This window comes from Pelophylax lessonae (assembly GCF_965119305.1).
Source record: "Pelophylax lessonae genome assembly, chromosome: 10".
NCBI classification, from domain to species: domain Eukaryota; kingdom Metazoa; phylum Chordata; class Amphibia; order Anura; family Ranidae; genus Pelophylax; species Pelophylax lessonae.
In genome coordinates, this window is record NC_138777.1 from 45,028,514 (window position 1) to 45,052,570 (window position 24,057).

General features: G+C 41.9%; 1 protein-coding gene across 1 annotated transcript; it reads left to right on the plus strand.

Annotated features, from left to right (window-relative positions):
• The first annotated feature begins 1,967 nt into the window (after positions 1-1,967).
• On the plus strand, positions 1,968-20,952 carry LOC309565863 (SPRY domain-containing SOCS box protein 3-like). The gene is made up of 5 exons (XM_082270876.1): positions 1,968-2,220; positions 9,809-9,981; positions 16,437-16,568; positions 18,000-18,190; positions 20,272-20,952. The coding sequence occupies exons 1-5, from the start codon at positions 2,000-2,002 to the stop codon at positions 20,470-20,472; spliced, it is 918 nt and encodes a 305-aa protein (XP_082127002.1). The 5' UTR covers positions 1,968-1,999; the 3' UTR covers positions 20,473-20,952.
• The last annotated feature ends 3,105 nt before the right edge of the window (positions 20,953-24,057 follow it).

The following is a 24,057-nucleotide window of genomic DNA, read 5'->3' on the forward strand; positions in this document are numbered from 1 at the left end:
AGAAGAGTGGACCAAAACCCCTCCTGAGATGTGTGCGAACCGGGTAATAAACTACAAGAAACGTCTTACCTCTGTGCTTGCCAACAAGGATTTCTCCACCAAGTACTAAGTCATGTTTTGCTTGGAGATCAAATCCTTATTTTACTCACTGAACTGCAACTCAATTTATAACATTTGTATTGTGTTTTTTTTTTCTGGATTTTTGATTGATATTCTGTCTCTATCATTTAAAATACACCTATGATAAAAATCATAGACCCTTCATGTAAGTGGGCAAACTTACAAAATCTGCAGGGGATCAAATAATTATTTTCCCCACCGTATGCACGGTAGCTTTGTGGATATCTCACGGGTTTATTCATACATGTGCCTATACTGCAAAAGTGATCTGTGGGCGCTGCTTTCACCCAAAAAATGCCAACCCACTCTGCTGGCAACTGTGTGCATTGCATGCGTTTGCAGTGCAGCTCTGTTTACTTAAATGGGTTGTGGTAATCCTTGCTGAATGCAAAATGTAATTTTATTATTTTTTTTGCCACGGCTGCCAAGCAAAGCATGGCACAGGTACAGCCCGGAGCAGCGGCATTTCTGTGTTTAGGTAGGTGGTCGTGAATGAGCCATTTGAGAGGTAACTATCAATATTCCCATCGCACACCTTGCGATGGCTCTGAGGAAGAGGGTTCTCCCTCGAAATGTGTTAGCCCTATCTATAATGACACCTTCAAGTTTGCTTGTGCTAATTAAGGAATTTGGTCCTGCGGTCTCTGGATAGTCGAAGGAATCCTTTGGTTTTATGCTTTTATATAGCATACTCTTGTGAGCAGGGCCGGATTAAGAGCATCATGGGCTTGGTGCTGAGGATTTTGAAGGGTCTTAAGGGCCGTGCCTTGGCATGCACCCAGAGGAGGAAGGGTGCAGCCATGCATGCCTAATTCAACATGGGATGCTGTCTCTGAAGCCCATAAACACATCCATGCATCGGCAACTGTCCCTCCTTGTCCGGCTTTCGCGCTGTGTGGGGAGGTTCTGAGGGAGCTGCCTGGGGAAGCGAGCATAGAAGCCAGACTTCTGTGTTTACAAGTGACAGAAGAGCGGTAACAGTGAATATGGCCAACCGGGGCCTATATAAAAGGTAGGGGCCTGGAGCTGCAGCTCCAATAGCCCCTACGTTAATCTGGCCCTGCTTGTGAGTATAATGTATGACGTGGTGTTAACAATTTTCAATAAATGTTTTATGGTATTGCACTAGGTCGGTGCGCCCTTCTCTTGTCTTTTATAGTAATTGTGATGCATCGCGTAATCGAATCGTTGACAGGATAATCGGAATTGAATCGTGAGACCAGTGAAGATGCGCACCTCTACTGGACATATTTGCCAGGTTTGAGACTGACAGGGGAGCCCCACACAGCCCCGTAACATTTTTATTTTCCACTATGATGTCATTTTTTGGAATAAGAGTGTTTGGTCGGTCATTACATGCAGATTGATGGTGTTCCAGCAAATATGGACGCTGATCTTCGGTTTGGATGACGCAGTGTAAATCTCCTTTTATTACTGGGTTATAAATACTCGACTGTGCACTCTATATCCTGCAGGGTTGTGTTGGGCGTATCGTAACCCTTTCTTCCATGCATGGTTTATTAAACAAGTCTTCATTATTTTATAATAATCAGATCACACTTCAGTATTATTCATTGTCAGCTGTTTCTTCTAGAAATGCTTCTTAGACATCTTTAGAGCAAATATTTGCTGCCTGACCCTAAAGGGCCGATAAGCCAGCCTAACCAGTTTTTATTTCAGGTCTTTCCAAATATGGAGAAGAATGTGGAGAGATCAGCATGTTTTCTTACCACACTCCTGCACATCAACAAGTGTGACCTGAGAGGAGGGGAGGGGGTGGGGGAGCTCTGAAGTCACACTGACTCAGTGAAGAGTTATTGGTGTCAGCAGTGTTGCTGAGGACATGATTGCAGAGAATAAGATCACCAGTTTAGGGTTAATGGGACAATGCCCTAGGGTGGGGACTGGCTGTTATCAGCTGGGCTACTTTGTAGCCTATCAGAGAGTTCCCTCTGGGGGCTGGATCAGTTCTGCTGTCCTATTGGTGCAAACATCACCGCCTTCACCAATGATAGGCGCAAGTTTCACTAACAACACAGAAGAAGAAGCTGGAAGCAGAGAAATCATGAGGACTAAACAAGGACAACACACACAGCCCAGGTAAGACAAACATAACACTCTATGTATGTTATTATATTGTCTGTATATGCTGTGTCCAGGTAATACAATAAGACAATATAACACTCTATGTACGTTATTATATTGTCTGTATATGCTGTGTCCAGGTAATACAATAAGACACCATAACACTCTATGTACGTTATTATATTGTCTGTATATGCTGTGTCCAGGTAATACAATAAGACAATATGACACTCTATGTACGTTATTATATTGTCTGTATATGTTGTGTCCAGGTAATACAATAAGACACCATAACACTCTATGTACGTTATTATATTGTCTGTATATGTTGTGTCCAGGTAATACAATAAGACACCATAACACTCTATGTATGTTATTATATTGTCTGTATATGCTGTGTCCAGGTAATACAATAAGACAATATAACACTCTATGTACGTTATTATATTGTCTGTATATGCTGTGTCCAGGTAATACAATAAGACAATATAACACTCTATGTACGTTATTATATTGTCTGTATATGCTGTGTCCAGGTAATACAATAAGACACCATAACACTCTATGTACGTTATTATATTGTCTGTATATGCTGTGTCCAGGTAATACAATAAGACAATATGACACTCTATGTACGTTATTATATTGTCTGTATATGTTGTGTCCAGGTAATACAATAAGACACCATAACACTCTATGTACGTTATTATATTGTCTGTATATGTTGTGTCCAGGTAATACAATAAGACACCATAACACTCTATGTATGTTATTATATTGTCTGTATATGCTGTGTCCAGGTAATACAATAAGACAATATAACACTCTATGTACGTTATTATATTGTCTGTATATGCTGTGTCCAGGTAATACAATAAGACAATATAACACTCTATGTACGTTATTATATTGTCTGTATATGCTGTGTCCAGGTAATACAATAAGACAATATGACACTCTATGTACGTTATTATATTGTCTGTATATGTTGTGTCCAGGTAATACAATAAGACACCATAACACTCTATGTACGTTATTATATTGTCTGTATATGTTGTGTCCAGGTAATACAATAAGACAATATAACACTCTATGTATGTTATTATATTGTCTGTACATGCTCTGCCCAGGTAATACAATAAGACACCATAACACTCTATGTATGTTATTATATTGTCTGTATATGCTGTGTCCAGGTAATACAATAAGACAATATAACACTCTATGTATGTTATTATATTGTCTATATATGTTGTGTCCAGGTAATACAATATAAGACTGGATGTGTGTCTTCATATTGTCTGTACGCACCAAGCCCAGGTAAGACAACATAACACAAAGTATGGAATTCTATTGTCTGTACATGCGGAGTCCAGCTAATACAATATAACACTGGATGTGTATCATCAACCACTAATAGACCGGAAGGATTTACCCCCATAATGACCAGGCCGTTTTTTTGCGATACGGCACTGCGTTACATTTCAGTGACAATGGCACGGTCATGCGACGCTGTACCCAAATAAAATTGATGTCCTTCTTTCCCACAAATAGAGCTATCTTTTGGTGGTATTTGAGCACCTCTGCCATTTTTTTTTTTTTTTTTGTGCTATAAACAAAAAAGAGCAACAATTTTGAAAAAAACCACAATATTTTTTACTTCCTACTATATAACATTCCCAATAAAAAAAAAAATGAAAATCCAATTTTTTCACCATTTTAGGCCAATTTGTATTCTGCTATATATTTTTGGTAAAAAAAAAAATACCAATAAGTGTATATTGATTGGTTTGCACAAAAGTTATCGCGTCTACAAACTAGGGGAAAAATTTATGTAATTTTTATTTATTCATTTTTTTACTAGTAATGGAGGCAATCAGCAATTTTTAGCAGGACTGCGACATATTGGACCCCTAACTGACATTTTTGACACCTTTGGGGGGACCAGTGGCATTACTACAGTAATCAGTGCTAGAAATATGCACTGGTACTGTACTAATGCCACTGGCAGTGAAGGGGTTAACACCAGGGGCGATCAAAGGGTTAAATGTGTCCCTAGGGGGTTCTTTCTAACTGTGGGGGGGGGGTGGGGGGGGCTGGGCTTGCTGCATGAACACAGAAATCTGTGTTCCTAAATAAGAGGCACACAGAATTCCTGTGTTCATAAATGACAGAACAGCGGTCTGACACTGACAGTGAAGGGGTTAACACCAGGGGCGATCAAAGGGGTAAATGTGTACCTAGGGGGTGGCTTTCTAACTCTGGGGGGGGGGGGGGGTGGGCTTGCTGCATGAACACAGAGATCTTTGTTCCTAAATAAGAGGAACACTGGATCCCTGTATTCATAACTGACAGAACAGCAGTCTGCCGCGTTTACAACGGCAGAGCATACTTCTGTCCCCATGGGGAGCGATCGCGGGTCCCGGCAGCAATTGCGACCACCGGACCCGCTGATTGGCTCCCCCTGTGGCCAATGGGCACGTGCGTGCCCCCGCGAAGCGAACTACAGGTATGTTGTTTCACAGGATAGAGCCGACCTGCCGCCATAAAACTACGGCGGCTGGTTGGCAAGCGGTTAAATTGTCTGCACACGCTGAGCCCAGGTAATACAATATAACACTGGACGGGTGTCATTATATTATCTGTACGCACTGGGGGAGATTTACTAAAACTGGAAAGTGCAAAATCTGGCGCAGCTCTGCATAGAAACCAATCATCTTCCAGGTTTTAGGCCAGGTTCACAAATATGCAAATTGCATGCAGGTTTCTCCACATCCAATTCGCATGACAGGTGAGTGTGACACAGCTTTCAATGGAAACGGCCGAGGTCAAAAAGGGTCCCAGGGGGGAGGACTGGGCCAGGGGGGCAACTGCCCCCTGGGCCGCTCTGATGCTCCATAAAAAGGCTGCACTGCTTCTGCCACAGACATGTCTAAAGGATTTTTGGTGAAGAGAAGTAAAAAGTCCTCACTGCTGACCTACTGAGTGCGGGATGAAGACAAGGACAGAGCGCAAGTCCCTCCTCTGCATGGATGGTGTAAACTGTGTCTGAGCAGAGGACAGTTCCATGCCCCACTGGAGATTCTCCTCTCGTGGCCAGCCCCAACTGAGCTGTCCCAGCTCCCCCCTACCACCCCCTGCTGGCCAGTTTGGGAACCCGGATTCAGGCGGTGGGTAGAGAGTACCTGGACCAGCCTGGACTTCAGCCTAGAATGGGGGTCAGGAGGAGGACGGGAAGAGGGAGAGAGGGAGGGGGGCTGAGTCTCTGCACCATGGGCCTATGGTTTGTACTTCACCCCTGGGCTGAAAGTTGCCAGTTTGCTCCTGAAGGGTCCTGTGCATCATAGGGTCCGATTCAAATGTGAATTCAGGCAAAAATGCGGACCTGATTTGCACCTGAACTGGTGAACAGGGACACACCGGACCCCAGGCGTGAACCCGCGGCCACATATGTGTGAACCCAGCCTTTAGTGTCACAGCCTAACTGAACAAGCTGAATTTAGAAGCTGATTGGCTACCATGCACAGCTGCACCAAACTTCACACTCTCTAGTTTTAGTAAATCAACCCCACTGTATGTCTTATATCTTTCTATATTGAGCCCAGGTACTATAACCTACCAATGGATGTGTCATTCTATTTTCTGGACATGCTGAGTCCAGGTAATACAATATAACACTGGATGTACCGTAGATCATATTGTCTTTAAACACTGAGCCCAGGTAGTATAACATAACAATGGATGTGTGTCATTATATTGTCAGGACACGCTGAGCCCAGATAACTGAATGTAACACTGTGTATATACAATATGTCATCATACGATCTATACATCTGCGCTCAGGTAATCAAATGCAACACCATAGGTTTGCGATATATGTACAATTATAGATCATTTGGTTGTCTATACAGATAAAGCCTGGCTAATAGAATATATTATATCCCTGTGCATATGTTGTCTATACACACTGTACCTTGGTAACAGACTATCATTATTTACAGTAATGTTAAAAGTAAGTACATCCCAGGAACATAGTTGACATTTTCAACATATCAGAACAAGAAAACAATAGATCTTAAAGGATAACTTCACTTTCTGAACATGTTACACCGTATTTAGGGTATAACAATGCATGTTTAGTATCCTCTCCTTCGTCCCCGGATTTCCACCATGCACAGGACAGTAGGAGGGGGGAGATCCTCTCCCCACACCCACTGTCACATTTTAAAACAGAATCTGCAAATTAATGAACTACAAGTCACATCTTCCACAGTGGCAGACAGCTTGTAATTCTTAATGAACTATGGGGGTGCCGACGAGTGGCCTTGTAGTTCACTGACATACCGGTAGCTCAGTAACTATCTGCTCATACAGAAGTAGGGGTACTAAGTGGTCCAGCAGTGTCTACAGGAGCCTGAAATTGCAACCATGATCCACTGATTAGATACAATACATTGCAGGCTCCGGTAAAAAAAAAAAATGCACATTCAAAATGCAATGCAAAAATCATGGATACAAAAAAACATCCCAAGTAGCACTGTGCAAGCGATAATATTGAAATGGAAGGAGTATCAGACCTCTGCAAATCTACGAAGACCTGGCCGTCCCTCTAAACTTTCAGCTCATACAAGGAGAAGACTGATCAGAGATGCAGCCAAGAGGCCCATGATCACTCTGGATGAACTGCAGAGATCTACAGTTGAGGTGGGAGACTCTGTCCATAGGACAACAATCAGTCGTATACTGCACAAATCTGGCCTTTATGGAAGAGTGGCAAGAAGAAAGCCATTTCTTAAAGATATCCATAAAAAGTGTCATTTAAAGTTTGCCACAAGCCACCTAGGAGACACACCAAACATGTGGAAGAAGGTGCTCTGGTCAGATGAAACCAAAATCAAACTTTTTGGCAACAATGCAAAACGTTATGTTTGGCGTAAAAGCAACACAGCTCATCACCCTGAACACACCATCCCCACTGTCAAACATGGTGGTGGCAGCATCATGGTTTGGGCCTGCTTTTTCTTCAGCAGGGATAGGGAAGATGGTTAAAATTGATGGGAAGATGGATGGAGCCAAATACAGGACCATTCTGGAAGAAAACCTGATGGAGTCTGTAAAAGATCTTAGACTGGGACAGAGATTTGTCTTCCAACAAGACAATGATCCAAAACATAAAGCAAAATCTGCTATGGAATGGTTCACAAATAAACATATCCAGGTGTTAGAATGGCCAAGTCAAAGTCCAGACCTGAATCCAATCGAGAATCTGTGGAAAGAACTGAAAACTACTGTTCACAAACACTCTCCATCCAACCTCACTGAGCTCGAGCTGTTTTGCAAGGAGGAATGGGCAAAAATTTCAGTCTCTCGATGTGCAAAACTGATAGAGACATACCCCAAGCGACTTACAGCTGTAATTGCAGCAAAAGGTGGCGCTACAAAGTATTAACTTAAGGGGGCTGAATAATTTTGCATGCCCAATTTTTCCGTTTTTTATTTGTTAAAAAAGTTTGAAATATCCAATAAATTTAGTTCCACTTCATGATTGTGTCCCACTTGTTGTTGATTCTTCACAAAAAATTACAGTTTTATATCTTTATGTTTAAAGCCTGAAATGGTGCAAAAGCTCGCAAAGTTCAAGGGGGCCGAATACTTTCGCAAGGCACTGTATATACACATCAACTCCAGTTATTGTGTTACTAGGGCAGCTAAATCAATATATTTCTGCTCAGCCACTATGTGAACCACCTCTTCTATCAATACTAATATTTCAGCAATAGATGGCCCTTGGGACTCCAACCACACCATAATGGCCACTCAGACATGGACTGAACATTTGCTGACCTGCCTGTCTGTGTTGTGGTTTCTTCTTCCTGCTCAGTGTTATCAACTTTTCAGGCGTGTAGATGTCTTACTCAATTCTTTCATCAGCTTCTTCTCAGGAATTCAACTCTTCTTTGAAAAACCTTATATGAGCAGCTGCCAGCATTTTAACCACTTCCAGTCCTGGCTAATTCTAGCATTCTTCTCCTACATGGAAAAAAAAACATACTTTTTTGCTAGAAAACTACTTTGAAACCCCAAACATTATACATAATTTTAAGCAAAAGCCCTAGAGAAAAAAAAAAAGGTGGGTGTTGCAAGGTATTTTGGAAAAAATTAATACACAAAACACAATGTATTACCCAATTTTTTGGTAAAATATAAAAGATGATGTTACACCGGGTAAATGGATACCAAACATGTCACGCTTTAAAAGTGCGTATGCCCATGGGACAGTGCCAAACTACAGTACCTAAAATCTCCACAGGTGATACTTTAAATACCTTTACAGGTTACTAATTTAAAGTTAGGGTCCTTTCACACGAACAATCCGATCAGATCTGCCTGTCAGTTTTTCAGGCGGACCTGATCAGATGCTCCATGCATCCCTATGGGGCAGCGGATGTCAGCGGAGACATCTCAGCTGCTATCCGCGAAATCCGGATGGATGGAAACCCTATTTTCCATCCATCCAGCGGATCGAATTGGATGAGAAAGGACAGGCGGTCCGTTCTCATCCGATTCCCCCATAGAGGACAGCGGGGATCTGACCGCTCTGTCTCTGCACACAGAGCGGAGACGGAGCTGTCAACCGCCTGCTCAGCGGGGATCGGCAGATCGATCCCCCGCTGAGCAGAACAACTCCATCGGCGGATGCGGGCCGGGTGAATGGACCCTTACACAGGTGGCCAGGCACTAAAATATATTGCCTTCACTCTGACGTTCATGGCGATACCTCACATATGTGGTGCAATCACTGTTGTGATATGCAGGACTGCTGTAAGCATTTGCACGTGAGCACTGGGGCCCTTTAAATTCTTTCTAAATATTATTCATTTTATTAAAATATTTTTTACACTGTAAAAGAACCCTTATACTGTATTTTTGTGCATGGTCTCTAATTCAGATGATGGGAATGATAACCAGGCAACTTACATTTTCATAAGGGGGCCAGATATGGCATATTTTTTCAAACACAGGTTAACAAATTCTATTCAAAATGGTTATAAGTGTGTAATATCTTACCTTGTGCATTTTCCTACATGTTGTTGGATTTCTCCATAAAAAAAAATAAAATAAAGAAAATGATCTAAATTTCCTAGTGGTTTAAGTAACCAAAATGAATAGTATAAAAATACATGCCTTCCCTCCCTGGCTAAAACTGGCTATACACTACACAATCTGATTGTACAATCTTCTAGAATAATATGAAAAGAAACTCAAGCAAGCCAATGAATTTGGATCCAGTCAAACATCCCTTGCACTAGGTAGTTCTTGATAGATGTAAAGGAGACTGTACAATCAGATTGTAGAGTGCAGTGATGGCAAACCTTGGCACCCCAGATGTTTTGGATTTACATTTCCCATGAAGCTCATGCACTTTGCAGTGTAGTTGAGCATCATGGGAAATGCAGTTCCAAAACATCTGTGGTGCCAAGGTTCACCATCACTGGTATAGTGTATAACCAGATTAAGCCCTCACGTATTTTTTGTGCTCCTCACTATGACGCCTCCTTGTGACTTTTTACTTGAGTTTTCTTCTTTATTTTTGTGATTCCAGTCTGTTTACCCTGAAGCCGCCCATGCCACGTGGATACGTGAAGGAGACTTGGCTGTGGGAAATGAATGGGCAGACTTCATTGGCAGAACTTTCTGAGTGCCATCAAGAAGTTTACTTCCACACTGACCCCGTCCTGGAGAGCACTGGCACTGCCGGAGTGCGGGGGGACACAGGTAAGAGGCATGTCTGGAGGTACAAGTCCCTGAGCAGAGGAGCCCTTGGACCTCCAGTTAGGAACTCATATTGACAAATGTATCTCACTACAATATATACAGCTCTACAAACATTTTTTACCCTTTAGGCTCCTTTCACACGAGGCTGACTCACTTGCTCAGCAGGGGAACAGCATGCTAATCCCTGCTGAGCAGGGAGATGACAGGTCTGTGTCCGCTCCGCTTACGCAGAGCAGACACAGACCGCTCTCCTTTATGAGCGATAAGATGTAAACGGACCACCTGTCTGTTCACCTGACTGCCATCTGATCCGACCCACTGGATGGAAGGGGCCCCTTTTACATGGAACGTTCCAATTGAACTGTCCATTTTTCAGGAGGATCCGATCAGAACCTCCATTCTTCTATATGGAGTGGCGGGTGTAAATAGACATTCTTATTATACAGGATTTATATAGCACTGACAGTTTAAGCAATGCTTTACAACTTGAGGGCAGACAGAACAGTTACAATACAATTCAATACAGGAGGAATCAGAGGGCCCCCCTCCATTAGAGCTTACAATCAGACGTGTCCATTTACATCCATCTTCATGCAATCTGATCCGCCAAAAAAATGGATGGGGAGCCATTCCCCTTCCGTTCAGCGGATCAGATGGCAGGTGGGTGTAAACGGACAGGTGGTCCGTGTACATTCGGCCACCCATAGAGGAAAGCAGTCTGTGTCCACTCTGCATAAGCGGAGCGGACACGGACCTGTCATCTGGCTGCTCAGTGGGGATCAGCAGACAGATCCCCTGCTTAGCAAATGGGTCGCAGCCGGAATCTGCCCCATGTGAAAGGGGCCTTTGGCGGACCGGATTGGATTGGATGTAGGCGGGTGACAAAGGAAACATGTCTGTTTACACCCTCCACTCCATAGAGAAGAATTTAGGTTCCGATTGGGTCCGCCTGATAAAGGGACAGGTGAACCCGATCGGAAAGTCTACGTGAAAGGGGCCCTAATCTCACTAGATGCATTTGTTAATCAAGGTTTATTTGTCTATCCTCAGTGACTTCTCTGTTTTTGGGGTTGTTCAGAGCTTGTTTATGTCCACCCATTCAGAATTACTAAAACATACCTTTTATTTTCTTAAATTAAAATGCTTTCCCCACCACTATTTGGCCTTCCACATTCTTATGCCCCAACTCTTCCATCCGGAGATTGGCCATCCATAAGATTATCATTTCGAGCCCTCATTCAAGGCCCATACACAAGATCAGAAAATCTTACAAAAAACTCAGCTTTAAAAGTGATCGTACAATAATCTAATCATTAGTACACAGCATTCGTCTGAAATTTTCCGAAGGGACAAACACGAAAATTTTTCTCATACAATACCAAATTTTCGTTTAAGCAGTACAGTTTTCATCCAAAAAAAGAATACAAATACATTACTTCTGATTTTTTATTCTGTCCTACGAGAATTTCCGTACTTTAGTAACCCATTCGTTTTTGATATGGAGACTAGCATGCAAAAAATAAACGGACAATCATTCGTCTGATGATCTCATTGCGTGTACTAGGCTTAAAACAGCCATCAATTATTGAAACAAATTAAAATACGCTTCCACAATTGTTTTATTTATAATGTATTTCTTTCAAGTTATTTTCACCTTCCAGATCAGCCTTCATCAAATGTTAGTGGTCAATTAAGAGAATACCCTTATAATTGGTGGCCATTTACAAGAATACCCCCCCCCCCCCCTTACATTGGTGGTCATTTGGAAGAATACCCCCCCCCCCCTTACATTGGTGGTCATTTGGAAGAATACCCCCTAAATTATTTTATTGGTCAGTTGGAAAAACCCCTCCCATATAACTAATGGTCAATTGGAAGAATCCCCTCACCTCCATTGGTGGTCAGATGGAAGACTCCCTATCTGTTAATGACTGTTCTAGATCAGTCCTTTTTTTTTTCTTGGTAAACTTTATCTACAGTTTTAGTTCAATCAGTCTATTATTTTATGTACATTTTACTAATTATTCCTCACATTTCTTTTCTGCTTTACTTTCTGAACTAATTCTTGTTTTTTTTCAGTATTCCTTTAAAATTTGACTTTCAGACCTTCGCTCCTTTCTTACCAAGCAAAACACCCCTGTCTCATAACCCTACAGCAGTGATGGCGAACCTTGGCACCCCAGATGTTTTGGAACTACATTTCCCATGATGCTCAACTATACTGCATGAGCATTATGGGAAATGTAGTTCCAAAACATCTGGAGTGCCAAGGTTCGCCATCACTGCCCTACAGTATGCAATGTACTAATGAGCATGCCCCGTCCCTAATAATGGGATGTTTTAGTAACTTTGAGGGAGTGGACATACAAAAGCTATTTGTGTCACAGTCATTACATGGATTTAAAAGTGCTATCAGATTCAAGCCATTATACTTTTAACCAATATCTTGGGTAAGTTTAGAATTTTCTTTTAGGAAAAATATGAAGTTATGTTCTCCTTTAATAAAGCAAACCTAATTGTTAAGAAAAAAAAAAAAGAAACATGAAAAACTGCACCTGCAGTATTGTCAGCAACACAGCAGACCACAACACACTTGTATGTTGTAGTGCGATGTAGTGCTGGTGCATTGGCAACTACCATGCAATGTTCGGGGTGTTAAGCCGGCCATAGACAGATCAAAATTTTGCTGGTTCACCAGAGACCGACCTCATTTTGATCCATCTATGGGCATTAAGAATTTCTGTACAACCAGCCCGTCTGTTTTTTTTTTTTTTCTTTTAACTCAATCAGTGCCGCTGGCAACACGGATCACTGTATTCTTACAGCGGAGAACTCTCAGAATACAATAGTGTGTGTTGATGGGGGAATTCCATCTTTTTTTCTTCATTCAAACTCTGCTGGTTGAATGAAAAAAAAAATCATCAACTGTGGCCTACCTTATTCTTTTTTTTTTTAATTCTTTATTTAGAATGCAAAGGCAACCAACACATCACATCAATATTTGAACAGTGAAAATGTAGTCGAACAGGATAAGTACAAAAATAACAATGCTTCAGGTCACGAAATGTACAGAGATGAATAACACGGCTATATTACAGCCTAGAAAAATAGAAAAAAACCTGCGCTAAGTGTAATCAACGTTCTTATGATGTCAATTCAATTAAAGTCAACAGCAGCACTCGCAATATTGTACACATCAACATAAAGCATAGTATAGAAACGTGTTGTGCTGTCAATCAATGGTATCCAATTAACTCTATGTGCCTTCTCAAAAAGTGCAAATTAATATCAGTAAATGGCAAATGCCTATTGGCTTAAACATTCATGTAACGTGAGTGCAAACAAAGAGAGCAAAGAAATTAAACCAGAAAGAAGAAATCCAAAAAACAAGGGTCCAAAAAAGCAAATACAGTCCATCTGGTGATAAGCCAAATTGTGCGTAAATCTCCTCTGGTTCTTATTGAGTGCAACACCCAGTGCTCCCCTTTAAAAATTAAGACAATATATCCTTTTACCAGATCATTTGACCTTACAAGGTCTGTATTCACCTTAGTGAGCTTCACTCCTCACTATAGGTATGGGCCACCTCTGCTTTTCAGCCGCCTTATGGATACCAATAATGGGAACCACCGCATACATATATCCTTCGGAATCTCAGACCCAGACACAACGTACAAATGAGAAGAAGAAAAACTCATGCGCAAAAAATAAAATAAAATTCTATTTACAGCAGCAAAGTTAAAACCAGCATTGGAAAACAAACAATGCGTCCTACACACTTCAGGGGCGTGTCAACGTCACCGTTATTTCCTTGACTTGCCGGAAGTACAGTCTCACAGAAATAGAATTTTATTAAACTCCTATGTTTGTAACTGGACTTTGCGCTATTAGTTTTTCTTCTTCTCATTGGTACGTTGTGTCTGGGTCTGAGATTCCTATATGTATGTGGTGATTCCCATTATTGGTATCCATAAGGCCGCTGAAAAGCAGAGGTGGCCCATACCTACAGTGAGGGGTGAAGCTCAGTAAGGTGAATACAGACCTTGTTCGGTCTAATGATCTGGTAAGAAGATATATTGTCTTCATTTCAAAAGGGGAGCACGGGGTGTTGCACTCAATAAGAAGCAGAGGAGATATACACACAATTTGGCTTATCACCAAATGGACTGTATTTGCTTTTTGGACACTTATTTTTTGAATAAGGCAGGCCAAGCTAGATGAATAGCTTGTAGAAGTTATCAGTTGCACTTTACGTAAGCACTGGGCAATCATTCAAACTCATTTGCTACTGCATGCTGTTTGCGTAGTTTATACCATAGGGAGTAATTTGTTACATATTTAGAAATCCATTGCTACTTCTATTAATGGCCAGTGATTTTAGCAATTTAAAAGTAATTCTTTATTTCAGAATCATACTTACTTAGGTGGATGCAGAATCGGTCTGATGGTCCATCTGTCCCGTGGCGCCTCTAAGACTGAGAACCAGCAATCTAACACTGCTGATTGCTCAGTTCTCAGAACTCTGTCAGCAGCTCTTTGCTCTGAACCCCCCCCCCCCTGCGCCCACTGGAGCGCTGGGCTGTGAAGGGGATGGGAGCGATCGCCTAAAGGTTTTTCAACGGCTTGCTGACATCAGCAGGCAGCGGGCTTTAGCCTGCAGTCTGCTGAAAACGGTCATAAGAGTGTGGAATGAACTGCACTCCTGTGATGCACAGGAGAATTATAGCCAAATGAGCTTTAGCTGTACTTCTCCTTTAACCACTTAAGCCCCGGAGGATTTGGCTGCCCAAAGACCAGGCCCTATTTTGCGATTCTGCACCTCGTGACTGCACCTCGTGACTTTAACGGACAATTGCGCAGTCGTGCGACGCTGTACCCAAATGAAATTGACGTCCTTTTTTTTCCCACAAACAGAGCTTTCTTTTGGTGGTATTTGATCACCTGTGCGATTTTTACTTTTTGCGCTATAAACAAAAAAAGAGCGACAATTGAAAAAAATAACATTTTTCAAAATTTTTTTATATGAAATTCCCCAAAAACAAAAATGTAAAAATCTAAATTTTTTAACAATTCAGGCCAATTTGTTTTCTGCTACATATGTGTGGTAAAAAAAAAAATCGCAATAAGCGTATTTTGATTGGTTTGCGCAAAAGTTATTGCGTTTACTAACTAAGGGAAAGATTTTTGTCATTTTTATTGTTTTGTTTTTTTAATGAGTAATAGCAGCGATATGCGATTTTTTATTTGCGGGACTGCGACATTGCGGCGGACAAATCAGACCCTTTTTGACACTTTTGGGGGTACCAGTGACATTACTACAGTAATCAGTGCTATAAATATGCACTGTTACTGTAAAAATGACACTGGCAGGGAAGGGGTTAACTTTATTGGTGATGCAGGGGTTAAGTGTGTCCCTAGGGGCGTGCTTCTAACTGTAAAGGGGTGTGGCTAGTGATGTAACCACAGAGACATACGATCCTACATAGCAGGATTGTATGATCTCTGCAGTTACACCAGGGAGAATGACAGGCGGCTTTGTTTACATCAGCCGCCTGCCTTTCTCCCTCTCCAGCGGGAGATCGCGAGTGACCGGCGGACATCGGGTCCGCCGGTCACACGCGCGGACATGTTAGGGAGCGAGCGGCCCCCTAGAGGCTCTCAGGCTAGCGATGTAGTACTAGGTCACTTTGCCTGTACGGGGCTGACTGCCGCAGTAAATATACTGTGGGCGGTTATGAAGTGGTTAAAGGATAAGTTCACCTTTTAACAAAAATAATAAATGTACTTTTGTAGGTAAAAAAAAAAAGTGCATTTATTTTATTTTTTTATTAGGAGCCTGCATAGCATTGTACCCGCGATCAACAGATCCTGGGTGTAAGCTGCCTGCTTGTACCTCATACGGGCAGGTACTTACACAATGGCAGGAAGAAGGGATGAACTATTTAGAGTGCTCATCGGCACCCTGGTAGTTCATTGAGAACTAAAAACCGTCAGCCACAAAGGATTATGGTAGTTGTATTCTTACCATTCACAGAACTCTGAAGTGGCCTGGTGGGCGAGACTGTTTTTTTTTTTCTTAAATTGTGACTGCGGGTAGACTTGCTGTCATGGGAGGAGGTATCAGGGCTGAGAGCTGCAGGAGTGGGAACATGTTACATGTTCCACCCTAAAAATGGGTGGAACGTGTAACATGCTCCCGAAGGTGAATTTATTCTTTAACTACTATAAAATCTCCTGAGTAGACAAAAACCTCTTGGGTAATATTAGTTTTGCAGTGAGATACTATCTTGTGGGAGGAGCAGAGACACAACTTGCTGCAAAGAAATCTTCCCCTTGAAGGATCAGTCATATATTCAACCCATGAGTCTTCACCCAAAATTGAAGATTGTATGTTGTTCTTTAACACTTCTGACTTGCTTTTGGTTTTCCCTCACATGACTGATTTCCTCTTGCAGGCTTCCTACAAGGTGAACATTACTGGGAGGTAGAGTTCCTGGAACCACCCTCTGGACTGTCTGTTATGGTTGGTGTTGGGACTGGCAGAGCAGCACTGCATGCTGGGAGCTTCCAGTATGTTAATTTATTGGGTAAGTTAAATAAAATTAATCTCGGTTTTCTGACTTTTAGGCTAAAATACTAACCCCCAACTCCTTTGCACTACCTTACACTAAATAATTCTGATAAATGCTTGGTGGCCTAGTTGACATCCACTCAGGACTAATGTACAGATCACCTGTAGAAATCTATGAAGCATTGCTGAACTCAGCCAGCAAAGTGAGAGCCAATGGCAACAAAGCCAATACGCTGGGCTGCTAGAAGCTGCAGATGGCACTTTTTCTGTGGTCTACATTATTTAGAGACGGGGTTGCAGGATCTGCAACATTTTTCCTTGTATTAGCAGTTCTGCTTAAGATCCCAGTTTTGTGAGGCATTTAAAAGTACCACTAAACCAGTGTGAAAGGAAGGAACACTGCTCACCAACCCGGTTGACCTCTGATCAAGCCCCATTGTGCGGGGCTAAACCTGTCAGAGGGCGTGTCTGGAGCAGCACTGGCAGACTCATTCACATATTCATGCACTGGGTCAGTGAGCGGTGCTCCTTCCTTTCTCTATTGATGCTTCTACACCCCTGAAAGGTGCAGGCGTCTGCTCCCTTCACTGCAATCAACGGGATGACCTCTGTCTCAGAGTTGTACCTGTATCACCACTAAACCAGAAATAAATTACCGGTACTTTATGTGAAAGAGGTACTACTGATCACATATAGGTAAATTAATTAAAAATTAAATATTCTCTATTTCATTTGAAAAGGGTTGATTAAGCCTGGATAGCCCTCCAGATCTCAGTTGTTTTCTGGCACACACCAGCATGTCCATCCAAACCACCTACCCAGGCTTTATGATTATATATTATATGCTTTCTATGTAAATCAGGCATGTCCAACCTGCGGCCCAGAACCGCAGGCAATGCGGCCCACTGCCCCCTGACAATGTTTTTCTTTTGCTGGGGAGGAAGGAAGTTGGGTCGGGGGCACGGCCACAGCAGATTCCAACTAACGGTAGGCAGAGGCTGCCTCGAAGGGGAGGGGGGGGGGGGGGGAGTCGAGAATGTGCAGTGTTTCTGACTCCTACCACCATGGCCACTTCAAATCACTAAAGTGGTCATGGTGGTTAGAGTGTTCCTTTATTATCTCTCAGAAGAAGTAAACCTCTGTATACTGATTCTATTTCATTTGTTTATCCTCTAGTTGTGTTAAATTAGTGCGGGGGGCATGGCGGCGTGGGAAGGGTGCGGCGGCATTTTATTACTTACATACCTTAACTATAGTATATATTTAATTTGCGGCCCGAGAAAATTTCTCTACACTCAATGTGGCCCAGAGAAGCCAAAAGGTTGGACACCAATGATGTAAATACTGGTGTCATAAAACCAACCACAGGGAAGTGTGAAGATATGATCTTGCCTTTTGTTTCCTCATCTACACACCAATCTGATCTTATATGGGTCTTTTTTTTCAGGCATGGACTCAGAGAGTTGGGGCTTGTCCTATAAGGGCACAGTGTGGCACGATGGCATTAGCAAGCAGTACACAGAACCATTCTACGAAGAAGGCACTGTGATTGGTGTACACCTAAACATGGAGGAAGGGACGCTGACTTTTTGCAGGGACAGAGAGAGTCTAGGAGTGGCCTTCACAGGGTTACACAAGGTACGGTAACATGAAAAGCAGGCACAACAAGAAATACAATCACATTACCACTAAGCAACAGAACTCTAGGGAATATGCTAGAGAAATGTCCCAGCATGCTTTAAAGTGTAATTGAAATGCCTGAGGCCATCTAAAAAATAATCACTGAAGCAGTGCCTTCACTTTATTACTATTTATCAGCATAACAAAAATGACTTACATATACAGCTTTCCATCTTTGTTTTCATATGGTTGTTGGTACATTAGCAACCTGGAAATAAGATTATCAGTGTGTCCATAAAGGGCTTGTAAAATGGGCAAACAGATGAGACATTTATGGTCTAACCCTCACTAATCTGTGACCAGCCATCATTCGCAGATATCGGGGAGTGAGTAAACTAGCATAAGCAGATGACGAAAGTACTTGTAATTTACCTCTATCCTGGGTGAAATATCTGGTTTATGGAAAGCTTTCCAAGAAATATGAAAGCTACTACAGCTGACCTCTCCCGAAAATAATAGTTTTTTGCGATTTTGGTTTCGATATTTTTTTTGTGGACCCAGAGCAAGTATACAGATAAGGCATTTCAACTTTTCCCAAACTTTCATTTGTTCCCTGTATGTGGCAGGAGGTTGATCAGTTGCACAGAGAATGAGTAAAATTGGGTAACAAATGTGCCCATCTATAGTTCTCCTCTAGGTACCACTCATTGGGACTCATCAAAAAGGACGTATGTGGGTACATACTTCTTTACGGACTGGGTAAAAGTTTTCCTCACTGTAGATTATTGTTCAGTCAGATCCCCACAGGTCATACAGGCACCAAAATGTTTAAAATCAACTCTATTTTATTGAGTTTTATGTGTTTCCAATGCTTTACTGTTTGATGTAAAACTACAAATAAAAAAACTCATAGTAAATATCCACATAAAATGACCAGGAGTTTGTGAACACTTATATGACCTTGTTGGAGATCCCATTTCAAAACCAATTGGCATTAATATAGAGATGCCTCCCTTTTTTGGCTGTAACAGCTTCACAAGATTTCAGATTATCTTTGAGCATTTGCTTCCTTTCAGCCAAAGATCATACTGAGATTCTGAGATCAGCGACTGATATTTGATAAGATTATCTGGCTTCCAATCAGCATTCTAGTTCTTCTCAAAAAGTATTCAGTGGGGTTAAAGCGGAGTTCCGGCCACAAAATCGATTTTGGGCCATCCGCTTGTTTTTGGTCACCTGAAAAAAAAATTGGATGGTTACCATTTTTTTTTTTTTTTGTGTACTTACCTTGTTATTGAAGAAAAATATACTCCCCTTTCTTCCTCTTCCTCCCTCTGCGGCCATGGCCCGCACCGTCACTTCCTCTTTACATTGATTCCTGGGAGCTGAATGTCATCGCTCCCAGGAATCAATGTGCCTGCACCGTCCCCGCTCGTCACTTCCGGTGCAGCGCCGCATTTCCTGCTCAACAGCTTCTGGGCATGCCCAGAAGCTGTGGAGGGATGACGCGCCCGCACCGGAAGTGACGAGCAGGGCTGGTGCAGGCGCATTCTGGGAGAAGAGGACATGGAAGAGGACGCAGAAGAGGACGCGCTGGCTTCAGCTGCCCATACCTGAGATGGCAGCGCTGGAGAAGAAATTTTCAAGGTAAGTATTTCTTCTAAAAAGGTAAGTGCGACCCGGGACAGTACAGAGGCTATCCATTGTGGAATGTACTAGCCCTGACTGTCCCGGGAGTATTTTTATTGAAAAAAAATTTTGTGGAAGGAACTCCGCTTTAAGTCAGGGTAGGCGACTTGATTTCTTTGTTAACCTGAGTTGTACACGAGGACACAGTCATGCTGAAACAGAAAAGGGCCTTTTAAACAAACCTGGCACAAGGTTGAAAGTGCAAAATTGTCCAAAATATCTTTGTATGCAATACCATTAGCAGTACCCTTCACTTAAATAAAAAAAAAAAAAAACACCTAAACTAAATTTTATTGAGCGGTGTCAACGTTCCCTTAGCTATAAAAGGGTGTGATGATCAGGAGTCGCCAAACTTTTGCTATTATAGTGTATGTCTTCATGGTTATCTCACCATTGCTGTTATTTCCCAGGTCCAGCACCCCTTGTATCCAATGGTCTCTTCTACCAGCCCAGGAACCGAACTAGCACTAGGATTGCGCTGCTGCAGTTTGCCCACTCTGGAGGAGCGATGTCTCAGCACTCTGGCTCGGAATTTGACACAAACAGACTTGGTCGATCAGCTCCCTCTTCCTGCCATTGTTCGGTGGAAGCTAAAAAGTTGGAACAGTTAAGATGTCATTAAGGCCTGAACTATACACACAGAACGGCTGCTATGTAATGTGCAAGGGGCCATGACAGAATGCCCACTTTGTAAGCCAGGACAAGATCTTTGTTTAACCGGTGTTGAAAATGCTTCTTATACCAAAAAGAGATGGCAAAGAACATTTTGAAGAAAAGTAAAACACATTGGGGGCCTATACTTGGCCTGTTAAAATCAAGCAACTGTTTCAACCATCACCATGTTAAGAGATAAATAATAAGCACACCTAGTCACTGGAGGCGATGGTTATCCCGAAACTCTGTGCACCTGCTAATAGTTCCTCTTTAGTGGAAAAGAGGAAGAAAGACTTTGCTTCATATGCACCACTAACACCTGTAGACTGAATCAAGAGCGGGATCAGGTTCCAGCAAAGCTGTTGTCTCAGTGACACTTTTAGGGTGGCCATAAATGCATTGATTGTCACAGGCTTCAGAACATCCTGGATTGGAATTAAAGTCCAACACCAGCTATTTTTTTTTTGGTATTGTGTAAAGGTTAGAACATGTGTCAACTGGTTAATATTGTCTATCAAAATTCCCAAATTCCTCTCACATCTTCTCTGCTGCATGTCAGAATATCAGGGACAATCCCCCACCAAAGGTGACACAGATAAAGGTGATTTACTGAATGCCAAGAACCGATCATGTGCTAGCAAAAATCTTATTGCTTGAATTTCCCATGACTGGTTAGGCAGGAAAGCTTTTAATCACATGGGAGTAATTATATGTCTCTTCTGCAGTAAAGGATTCTAGAACAATGTTGTGTTGGTTCCTCAAGCCAAAAAAATAGGATTGTGTAGGCAAAAGCATATATTAAAACAATTATATTTATTTTACAAGTTTGGTACAATGCAGTATATTCAGTATATATGGAAAAACACATAGAGATTGCAGTGGCGGTCGGTGCCGCTAGTTCCAACTTATACTTGAGTCTAATAGGTGTTTCCGTTGTTTGAACTGTGGAGACATCCGGAGGGGATGCGAGTCAAAACAGACAGTTTCTGACGCAGGAATTTTTTAGCCTTTGTCAAGGTATCACCACATATTATTCTAAAAAGTGAACAATTATTGCATTAGTGAAATTGAAATATAACGTTGAAAACAAAAATAAAAGAACATTTTACATTATTTTTACAATATTGATTGTTACATAGTTGCTTCTGAGAAAACATGAAAAAACCTAGGTGTACCTTGCAGGACTGGAGCCAGCAGATGGAGTCCGCATTCCACCAGAGTCCCCTTGGAGTGCAGCGAGATCCTGGTGTTGATGTGTGCCTATAAGGGGGATTGTGTTTTTAGTGTATATCCCGCAGGGTAGTGTTGATAATCAACTAAGATGAGACTTAAATCTTGTCTTACTTGAGAGACATAGGGTAGGCCGGGTGGTCCATATAAATTAGGAGTACTTAAAGGTATGGGTTACGACTTACTTAAGGAGCTCCGTTTGGGGTGGGTGTGGTATCGGGCCTCCAATTTCACCCGCGTCTGGCCACCCTCTGATGGAATGCGGACTCCATCTGCTGGCTCCAGTCCTGCAAGGTACACCTAGGTTTTTTCATGTTTTCTCAGAAGCAACTATGTAACAATCAATATTGTAAAAATAATGTAAAATGTTCTTTTATTTTTGTTTTCAACGTTATATTTCAATTTCACTAATGCAATAATTGTTCACTTTTTAGAATAATATGTGGCGATACCTTGACAAAGGCTAAAAAATTCCTACAGCCGAAACGCGTCGGAAACCGTCTGTTTTGACTCACATCCCCTCCGGATGTCTCCACAGTTCAAACAACGGAATCACCTATTAGACTCAAGTATAAGTTGGAACTAGCGGCACCGACCGCCACTGCAATCTCTATGTGTTTTTTCCATATATACGGAATATACTGCATTGTACCAAACTTGTAAAATAAATATAATTGTTTTAATATATGCTTTTGCCTACACAATCCCATTTTTTGGCTTGAGGAACCAACACAACATTGTTCTATTATTTAGGGATGACGGCAACCAGCCATACTCCTAGTAGTTCCTTAGACCACTTATAGATGCAGTAAAGGATTCTTGCCTGCCAAGTGCCATTGGTGCTTGGAGGTACATTATTCTGGCACAGCCAATCGAAAAGGCCAAAGATTCCAAACCTGGAAGAACTGGGCAAACATATTGGTGCCAATGAGGGAGCTCACAGACATCTAATTATTGGAGGGGAGTATAGGCCTGATCCTAGTAAATCAACCCCATTTTCTAGTCAATTCGGGAATGGTTAGAAAAACCTGTGTGAACATTTGGTCTGCATTCTCAGTTTGGAGATTAATCTTTACTTCCGGCCTATTTTGATAGGCATCAGAACAGGTAATGAAGGTGAATCCCCCACTAAAAGGGAACCAGACAGAAGTAAAACACATTTGCTAGTAGTGAGTGGGAAGGTTAGAACCAGTCATGATTTCATTGCAGCCTATGTGCCGTAGGTGAGATTTCTCTTCACTTTCTCCATATGATGGGTTTCAGACAGAGGAATTAATGGGGGAAATAATTATTTAAACCTGGCTAATCCTTGTCCACTCTATTTGCTAGAGTTCATATTTAAAGTGGAACTTTCCCCATAACAACTTGATCAAAAATAATGTTCTTTAGAAAGAAACATACAGAACATTCCACATTAATAATGACGCTACCAAAATGAGTGCGTGTTGTAAATTGCCTCCAGCATTGTTCCTGTTTCTTCTTGCCAGAGGCTGCCATTTTGCTAAAGCCCCTCAACAACAGTAATTCTTTAGGCTGTTAGCAGATCGACCGGTACAAATCTGGCAGTGCCTAAAAATGGAGAGCAACTGAGCATGTGCAGAGCAGGGTGAGGCAGTGAATTACTGGATTTTAAAAACGGTATAGGTATTTATTTTTATTGTTTTACATAGCTACACCTGCAAAAGGGACAAGACTGAAGGAATCTAGCAGGACTTCATTTTCTGACTAAATTTCCACTTTAAAAAGGGAACCTAAGATCACGGACATCTTTGTCTCCTCATAGGTTCCCTTTAAAAAGAAAAAAAAAAAAACTCACCATCAGGGATATTGTTATTATACATTTCTAAATAACAATTCTATATTGCTTTATTATGTTGCTCAAAGTGCTATGTGGAAGTGCAGTAACCTACAGCCCCCAATTAGAATTATAGCAGAAATTGGCTCCCGCTGCAGTCAATCAAATCCTGTGACGTGGGGGCGGGGCCAAGTCCCACTGTCTATGTCAATGGATGCAGCAGTGGGACTCGGGAGCCAGTCCGCACGGGTGCCCCCAGGAAAAGTGACTATCCGTGGGGATACCGGATGAAAAGGAGGGGCTAGGAGTGCCGGTGAGGGACCCCAGAAGAAATGGATCGGGGCAGCTCTGTGCAAAATTATTGCACAGAGCAGATACATATAGGTAGGTTTGTTATTTTTATGAAAAAAAAAATCCAGAAGGTTTACAATAGGGATCGACCAATTATCTTGGGGGCCGATATTAACTTTTCTTGAGGTATCGGTCACAAACTTGCCGATATGAACAATATTGCTTC